Raw genomic sequence first — 9,805 nt, forward strand, 5'->3', positions numbered from 1 at the left:
ATAAGATGAGGAAGTACATTGTTTATGAGTATTGCCTGCTGCAGTTGTTTGAGATGTCCAGTTTTCAGCCAAACATGCAACATAGAGAAGACCAGCAAGAGGACCCTCAGCATCACGCAGACATGCCCTCTCTGTGAGCATTCCTATAAATGGACAGGGAGGACACTTGAATCAGGTTGGTGACATTTGACCTGGTAAAAGGTCAAAACAGTTTCGAGTTTTGTCCCAATTTACCTTCATAATCGAGCCTGGTGGAACCAGCCTGATTGCTACGTTTCCCATTTGATTTAATTTCACTTCACATATCATGATATCTGAAGTGAAATAGAAAGGTGAACGCATGAAGTTGGTCCCTCTCTGTTCGGACGGCGTTCGGCAGTCGAAGTCACCGACCTTCTAGCCATCGCAGATCCACTTTTCATTTTCTATTGGGTTTGTCTTGTCTTCCATCACACCTGGTTCCAATTCCATCAATTCCATGTTGTGTATTTAACCCTCTGTTCCCCCCCATGTCCTTGTCCGTAATTGTTTCTTGTAGTGCTTATGCAACGGTATGCTGGTATTTACCGGGTTTTGTATTGTATTGTATTGTATTGTATTGTATTGTATTGTATTGTATTGTATTGTATTGTATTGTATTGTATTGTATTGTATTGTCTTGTATTGTATTTACCATTTATTTGTATTGTTCTGTTGACGGTGGTTTATGGATATTAAACGACACTGTTGTAAATCAGTTTACGCTCTCCTGCGCCTGACTTCTCTGCCTCCAGTATGCACCTCATTACATATCTAGCTGTTCTGGTGGGAAAAAACTGCACTCTAGTAGTAAAGTTAGCAGGGCAAATTTAAATAAATGGCCCTAATGCTGCAAAAGAATGTAGTTCTAAAACCAAGAAAACAATATATAATCTGCCTGCTCCGTCTCCTGTAGATTGAAGAAACTCATTTGAATGGAATAATGTCGTAAAGAGGCTAAAAAAGAACTATTCACTATCTCAATGCCGGCCTCGTTGTAGACCTTGAACACCTTCTCGATGGCGTTGACGTACGCAGCCGTCCGCAGGTCCAGACCCAGGTTGTACTTACTGGCCGTACGCATGATTTGCTGCAGGGGGACAAAACACACAAACACTAGTTAGATACCAGTTACACTGGCAAAACCAGTCACACACATTGACACAAACATACACAGACACATGGTGGTGTGATTGAGAGGTGCCCCGGGCCAGGGCGGGGGCATTGTCATTATCACAGTCTGTCTCATAGAGAACATATGATTAAATTCTAGGATCTGACTCATCGGCACTAACCTCACCAACACACGCAGACACACACGCACACAGACACACACGTGTACGCACGCTCACACTCTTACCCTGGCAGATCTCTCCATGGTGTAGGCCAGCCCAGAGTGAACAATGTCCTTCTCAGAAGCACCCTGGAGTGGAGAGAGGAAGGAAAGATGTGTTACCAAACTGCCAACACACCACATCACTTCCATACCACATAGGTTGTGTGTGTGTGTGTGTGTGTGTGTGTGCTCACAGCGACTCTGGTCTGGAAGTCAGCAGTGGGAACAACAGGGATCGGTCCTCCCTGCTTTCCAAACTCTCCTGAATGGACACAGAGACAGCGAGGGATTGAGAGATAAATAGTTACATGGCAATGTAGCAATGTAACATGATCATTGGCAACCATCGTATTTTCAAGTATATCCAGTCGATCAACATTCATCCCTGAAGTTTCATCTGGGTTCACTCACACATTTCAGATTAGTATCGTTTTCATTCAGTCAAAACCTGAACATCAGAAAGGCTCTGGCACGTCACCTTAATGTAACCTACGTTATGTACGGGAGTGGCCAGCGGAAATATCACCAGTTACACTTCTTTCACGGTCTTCTTTTCAGTTGTCCTTACAACTCTGAAAACACAGAGACAATTTCCAAGAGGGGACACAGTACTGTATCTCCTGCTACACCGAGGTTGTTAAAGGAAGAGGAAAAGTCTTCAGAACTGAACGAACACAGATCCTCTACAGACAGAGAGACGAGATCAGAAAGCGGACACACAGCTCCAGAGTGAGTACAGATGAAAGACTTCCAATATTAGTCAAGGAAATACAGGGCCCTGCTCCTAATATTTAACCTGGCTATTTTGTGAAAGAGAATATGTTGTTAATGAGTGACCTAGATAATAAATACATTAACATCTTTATTACAGGTGGTAGTAAACAAAGAGTCAAAGGAAATCTAGTCGCCACATCTAGAAATGGCAGAGGTAAAACAACTGAACAATTTGCCCCCCCTCATCCCCTACCCTGAGGGGATGACAGATAAAAAGGAAAATAAAATATATTAAAAAAAAGTTTTGCATGAAAATCCAGAGACTTTATATCGTGATGAAAGAAAAAATGCTCCATGCGACCTCATTTTCTACACAACAAATGGTTCTACATGGGAAGAGGAAATACTGAAACACTATCCTGAGGGAAAACGGTGGGATGAAAGATCTAAGGAATATTTCAAACAACTGAAAACGAAGGCAGGCACTATAAATGTGTATTATACTACTGGGATAATCATGGTGCAGGATAATAGTGAGACGTTAATGATATTCCCAAATGATTTCCCAGCCTTGAGAGAGAGAGTGAGACAGAGCGTCGAGACGACAGAGGATGTCGAGAAGAAAATGGCAGAGCTAGGCATTGAGGAAAGAGGAGAGCAGAGGAAAAGAGAGAGCGAGGACATAAAAGAGGAAGACATAAAAGAGGAAGACATAAAGGGTGAAATAAAGGAAGAGGTTGAAGGAGGAAAAGGGAAGCACTGAACATTCCAGGGCAGATCAGAAGAGAAACATTATTTTACGGGATGTATAATTTGATGAACAATTATGCTAAAGCCTGCTGTTCCTCTCACCTTATTATTTGAATGTTGTATCTTTTACCTTTTAATGTTTGTGTTTTTTATTGAGCTTGTATGAAAAATGCATTCATAAGTGCTCACAATCATCATTATCTTGCTTTGGTTATAGTTTATCACTTTCCCAACGATAAAGGTGCTTAAAGCAAAAGGTGGTGGTCACTGTGAATTTCCCCAGCAATATGTGTTTCATATTGTTTCAAAATGTGTGCTCTAAAATGTATCAAGATTTTTGAATCGCAATTCTAATAAAGTGTGATTTAACAAGTGTCAGGACGTACTATATATACAGTACCCTGCCCCCGTATCCCAATTTTTGCCACCTGTAAGTGAGAAACCTACATGCCAAGTACTGACCGTGTATTGTGTTCCCTGTGGTTAAAGAACAGAGCAGAAGCGCTGAACTCTGTTCAGAACTCAGACCTACAGGTTATGGAACATTTGCTCTTTTAGTATTTCTGCAGTATGTTTCCTCAAGGTGAAGGCTTCCCACTTCTATGTCAAAGATAATGCAACAAAAACACTTTAGTGAATACTACAGTAATGTCACCAAAAACACAACAGTAAACACTACAGGATACTACAGTCCGCAAAAACACTACAGTAATTACTATAGTGTATATATACACACACTACTCTTTTTACACAGCATTTATACTATAGTATACTGCAGTAAATACTACCGTATTCACTGTAGTGTTTCTGCAGACTCCAGTCCGCAAAAACACTACAGTGAAATGGAGAACAGAGAAAAATGAGTGTCCCCCTGCCTGAGAGGTGAGTCCCTGGATGACTCTTCTCCAGTCGCTAGTGAAAGTCTACACACACCTTGCACTGCTGCACTGTCCTGCCTGAAGGAATTATCTGTGTAGGTCACACTAATTCTCAAAAGCGCATCGCCTGTTTTTCCAAACAGTGAGTGTCGAAGGGGCACTGGCACTCTGGAGAATATGTTTTTCGCGACGCGGATCCTGTGTTCTGCCTTACAAACAGGACAACGGAGTGGATCCTATGCAGCGACCCAAAAAAACGACTCCGAAAGAGAGGGAAACGAGGCGGTCTTCTGGTCAGACTCCGGAGACGGGCACAGCGCGCACCACTCCCTAGCATTCTTCTTGCCAATGTCCAGTCTCTTGACAACAAGGTTGATGAAATCCGAGCAAGGGTAGCATTCCAGAGGGACATCAGAGACTGTAACGTTCTTTGCTTCACGGAAACGTGGCTTACTGGAGAGACGCTATCCGAAGCGGTGCAGCCAACAGGTTTCTCCACGCATCGCGCAGACAGGAAAAAACATCTTTCTGGTAAAAAGAGGGGCGGGGGCGTATGCCTTATGACTAACGTGACATGGTGCGATGAAAGAAACATACAGGAACTCAAATCCTTCTGTTCACCTGATTTAGAATTCCTCACAATCAAATGTAGACCGCATTATCTACCAAGAGAATTCTCTTCGATTATAATCACAGCCGTATATATCCCCCCCCCAAGCAGACACATCGATGGCTCTGAACGAACTTTATTTAACTCTCTGCAAACTGGAAACAATTTATCCGGAGGCTGCATTCATTGTAGCTGGGGATTTTAACAAGGCTAATCTGAAAACAAGGCTCCCCAAATTTTATCAGCATATCGATTGCGCAACCAGGGGAGGAAAGACCTTGGACCATTGTTACTCTAACTTCCGTGACGCATATAAGGCCCTGCCCCGCCCCCCTTTCGGAAAAGCTGACCACGACTCCATTTTGTTGATCCCTGCCTACAGACAGAAACTAAAACAAGAGGCTCCCACGCTGAGGTCTGTCCAACGCTGGTCCGACCAAGCTGACTCCACACTCCAAGACTGCTTCCATCACGTGGACTGGGAGATGTTTCGTATTGCGTCAGATAACAACATTGACGAATACGCTGATTCGGTGTGCGAGTTCATTAGAACGTGCGTTGAAGATGTCGTTCCCATAGCAACGATTAAAACATTCCCTAACCAGAAACCGTGGATTGATGGCAGCATTCGTGTGAAACTGAAAGCGCGAACCACTGCTTTTAATCAGGGCAAGGTGTCTGGTAACATGACCGAATACAAACAGTGCAGCTATTCCCTCCGCAAGGCTATCAAACAAGCTAAGCGCCAGTACAGAGACAAAGTAGAATCTCAATTCAACGGCTCAGACACAAGAGGCATGTGGCAGGGTCTACAGTCAATCACGGACTACAGGAAGAAACCCAGCCCAGTCACGGACCAGGATGTCTTGCTCCCAGGCAGACTAAATAACTTTTTTGCCCGCTTTGAGGACAATACAGTGCCACTGACACGGCCTGCAACGAAAACATGCGGTCTCTCCTTCACTGCAGCCGAGGTGAGTAAGACATTTAAACGTGTTAACCCTCGCAAGGCTGCAGGCCCAGATGGCATCCCCAGCCGCGCCCTCAGAGCATGCGCAGACCAGCTGGCCGGTGTGTTTACGGACATATTCAATCAATCCCTATACCAGTCTGCTGTTCCCACATGCTTCAAGAGGGCCACCATTGTTCCTGTTCCCAAGAAAGCTAAGGTAACTGAGCTAAATGACTACCGCCCCGTAGCACTCACATCCGTCATCATGAAGTGCTTTGAGAGACTAGTCAAGGACCATATCACCTCCACCCTACCTGACACCCTAGACCCACTCCAATTTGCTTACCGCCCAAATAGGTCCACAGACGATGCAATCTCAACCACACTGCACACTGCCCTAACCCATCTGGACAAGAGGAATACCTATGTGAGAATGCTGTTCATCGACTACAGCTCGGCATTCAACACCATAGTACCCTCCAAGCTCGTCATCAAGCTCGAGACCCTGGGTCTCGACCCCGCCCTGTGCAACTGGGTACTGGACTTCCTGACGGGCCGCCCCCAGGTGGTGAGGGTAGGCAACAACATCTCCTCCCCGCTGATCCTCAACACTGGGGCCCCACAAGGTTGCGTTCTGAGCCCTCTCCTGTACTCCCTGTTCACCCACGACTGCGTGGCCACGCACGCCTCCAACTCAATCATCAAGTTTGCGGACGACACAACAGTGGTAGGCTTGATTACCAACAACGATGAGACGGCCTACAGGGAGGAGGTGAGGGCCCTCGGAGTGTGGTGTCAGGAAAACAACCTCACACTCAACGTCAACAAAACTAAGGAGATGATTGTGGACTTCAGGAAACAGCAGAGGGAACACCCCCCTATCCACATCGATGGAACAGTAGTGGAGAGGGTAGCAAGTTTTAAGTTCCTCGGCATACACATCACAGACAAACTGAATTGGTCCACTCACACAGACAGCATCGTGAAGAAGGCGCAGCAGCGCCTCTTCAACCTCAGGAGGCTGAAGAAATTTGGCTTGTCACCAAAAGCACTCACAAACTTCTACAGATGCACAATCGAGAGCATCCTGGCGGGCTGTATCACCGCCTGGTATGGCAACTGCACCGCCCTCAACCGTAAGGCTCTCCAGAGGGTAGTGAGGTCTGCACAACGCATCACCGGGGGCAAACTACCTGCCCTCCAGGACACCTACACCACCCGATGTCACAGGAAGGCCATAAAGATCATCAAGGACATCAACCACCCGAGCCACTGCCTGTTCACCCCGCTATCATCCAGAAGGCGAGGTCAGTACAGGTGCATCAAAGCTGGGACCGAGAGACTGAAAAACAGCTTCTATCTCAAGGCCATCAGACTGTTAAACAGCCACCACTAACACTGAGTGGCTGCTGCCAACACACTGACACTGACTCAACTCCAGCCACTTTAATAATGGGAATTGATGGGAAATGATGTAAATATATCACTAGCCACTTTAAACAATGCTACCTTATATAAATGTTACTTACCCTACATTATTCATCTCATATGCATACGTATATACTGTACTCTATATCATCGACGGTATCCTTATGTAATACATGTATCACTAGCCACTTTATACTATACTATGCCACTTTGTTTACATACTCATCTCATTTGTACATACTGTACCCGATACCATCTACTGTATCTTGCCTATGCTGCTCTGTACCATCACTCATTCATATATCCTTATGTACATATTCTTTATCCCCTTACACTGTGTACAAGACAGTAGTTTTGGAATTGTTAGTTAGATTACTTGTTATTACTGCATTGTCGGAACTAGAAGCACAAGCATTTCGCTACACTCGCATTAACATCTGCTAACCATGTGTATGTGACAAATAAAATTTGATTTGATTTGATTTGATTTGGATCAGATCAAATGGTGGTTGTCACATGCAGACTTTAGGGTGAAACGTTTACTTACAAGCCGGGAAACCATTTGATTAAAGAGTGACTGTCCCTAAAAAGCAAGTAACGCTTTGAAAACAGCTTATGTGGCATCGATATGAGTCAGAAACCTTTTGACTACAAAGGGGCCTCCTGAGTGGCGCAGTGGTGTAAGGCACTGCATTACAGTGCTATAGGTGTCACTACAGACCCGGGTTCGATCCCGATCCAGCAGGAAGGACAGGCACTAACAACCATCTTGGCTAACTGTGGGTGACAGTCCTTCTCTGTACCACCCCATTTAGGTATGATTAGGTGCTGCTGTTTACTGCTGTAAACCCAGGTTTACCCTGTTAATGCTGTTAGCTTTGAGTTACCCCTCAGTCTCTGCTGGGTAGGACCATTGTTTCCCCTCCCGGAGCTCCGGCTGGTTATGGCCTGAGAGAGACCGACCAAGGACATCAATTTCAATCCCCAGAAACACCCACAGAGCAGATACAACACTCTGGAAAAACAACTGGGTCTGTTGGATGAAACACTCATCACTGAATGAAACTGGATGAAACACAACCCCTTATCATCTCCGTCTCTCACCGATGAGTTAAACAACCCTGGCTTTTGGCAGTAGGAGCCTGATACAACTAAGTAGCTATGGGAACTGGAAGTATGGGAACTGTAGCTATGGGAACTGTCTAACTCAAACAGTCAGTACACAGTAAACAAACACAGACCCCCTACAGAGGCTTACCCAATGATGTGTTTTTAGGGCAAATTAATCATGTCTAAAGGAGAGAGAGGGGTATTGTCTCTCTAGACATATGACTTTCTCTGTCAGGTCAGTGCTACCCTGCAGCAGAACTATTTCCATCATAGGACCAACATGTGATGCAGACATACAGGTAACTGCCAAAATGAAGGAAACACTAACATGGAGTGTCTTAATTGGTCATTGGGCCACCACGAGCCAGAACACTACAGTGAATACTACAGTAATGTCTGCAAAAACACCACAGTGAATACTATTACACTATCGTATTTTTTCATGTGTGGAGTTGGCACTCTGGAACATTCTGAGGGTAGAAATGCTGTCCAGTTGGTCTGTTCAGTGACAGTAAATTATAAACTGATTTGATGTTTGGGCAGCTAACAGTCAGACCCTTTGGGTGATGTTTGGGCAGCTAACAGTCAGACCCTTTGGGTGATGTTTGGGTAGCTAACAGTCAGACCCTTTGGGTGATGTTTGGGTAGCTAACAGTCAGACCCTTTGGGATGTGACAGAACTTGGTTGGTCCTCACAGTCACACTCCCTCTGTGCCCAGCTTTATCAGAATGAGACTGGTCTGACAGGATTTGAACTGCATGACGTCCCCTATGACTGGCGAACCCATCTCTCATGTACTGTACATCATTTGATTGTGAGCCAAATGACAAGGTAGCAGCCAGACGACTGGTTATTCTACACAAAGCCCCATTCTGCACTAACTGTTCTTTTTATTCAGACATTTGGAACAATACAAATAAATATTAACATTTAAAACTATAGAAATGTATATATATATATACAAAGACTCATAAATATAAAAAAAAGTAACAAAACCAAATATAAATAAATTGTAGTATATAAATGCAAATAAAGAGTATCAAATAATTACACTATTGCCCTATTGCTGACAAACACACAAATACAACTAAATTGCACAAATCCTATATCACACAAATAGAATAACACACTTATAAAGAAGAAACTATTGCACTTCAAACAAAAAACACACAAACTAAATTGCACAACTAATTGCATTACTAATTGCATTAGTACTGTACAAAGTTAGAGGTGCTCTATTTAATAGATTCCCCCGCTCCCCCTACCTCGGGCTTCCAGTGGGGAGACCTGACCATCTTGTAGTTCTGAGTGGGAGACCTTCCCAGTCAGTAGCCTGTCTAGCTCACAAACTAGAATCAGGGCATCCACTCCGAAAACCGATCGAGCAAATGTCACCATTCAGGAATAAAAAAAATCTATATATTTTTTTGTGTATTTTGTATATATATTTTTTTGTGCGGGCACCCCATGCCGCCTCCAGCTAGGCGGCTGCCCATGTCGCCTATGCCTAAATCCGCCACTGATTCCACATGTCAACTTAATGTGAAGAGATGCTCTCTCTTATTTCCTTGTTCACTCTTACACAATAGTGAGGACAACATTAGTTACCTGAATACTGCTCTTTCAGACTAGCAGACTGAAACTTGAGTGGATTCACTAAAACTAAATCTGACGGTTCTATGAGAAAATAGAGAACAGAGAACAGAGAAAAATGAGTGTCCCCCTGCCTGAGAGGTGAGTCCCTGGATGACTCTTTTCCATTCGCTAGTGAAAGTCTACACACACCTTGCACTGCTGCACTGTCCTGCCTGAAGGAATTATCTGTGTAGGTCACACTAATTCTCAAAAGCGCATCGCCTGTTTTTCCAAACAGTGAGTGTCGAAGGGGCACTGGCACTCTGGATCAGATCAAATGGTGGTTGACAAGTGCCGACTTTAGGGTGAAACATTTACTTACAAGCTGGGAAACCATCTGATTAAAGAGTGACTGTCCCTAAAAAGCAAGTAA

General features: G+C 44.3%; 1 protein-coding gene across 1 annotated transcript; it reads right to left on the reverse strand.

Annotated features, from left to right (window-relative positions):
• Positions 1 to 744: 744 nt before the first annotated feature.
• Positions 745 to 1,701, reverse strand: LOC139377123 (glutamate dehydrogenase, mitochondrial-like). The gene is made up of 3 exons (XM_071120145.1): positions 1,549 to 1,701; positions 1,379 to 1,441; positions 745 to 1,108 (listed from the first exon to the last, which is right to left on the reverse strand). The coding sequence occupies exons 1-3, from the start codon at positions 1,699 to 1,701 to the stop codon at positions 887 to 889; spliced, it is 438 nt and encodes a 145-aa protein (XP_070976246.1). The 3' UTR covers positions 745 to 886.
• Positions 1,702 to 9,805: the final 8,104 nt, after the last annotated feature.

The sequence above is a fragment of the Oncorhynchus clarkii genome, chromosome 20, assembly GCF_045791955.1.
Source record: "Oncorhynchus clarkii lewisi isolate Uvic-CL-2024 chromosome 20, UVic_Ocla_1.0, whole genome shotgun sequence".
In the NCBI taxonomy this organism is placed as follows: Eukaryota; Metazoa; Chordata; class Actinopteri; order Salmoniformes; family Salmonidae; genus Oncorhynchus; species Oncorhynchus clarkii.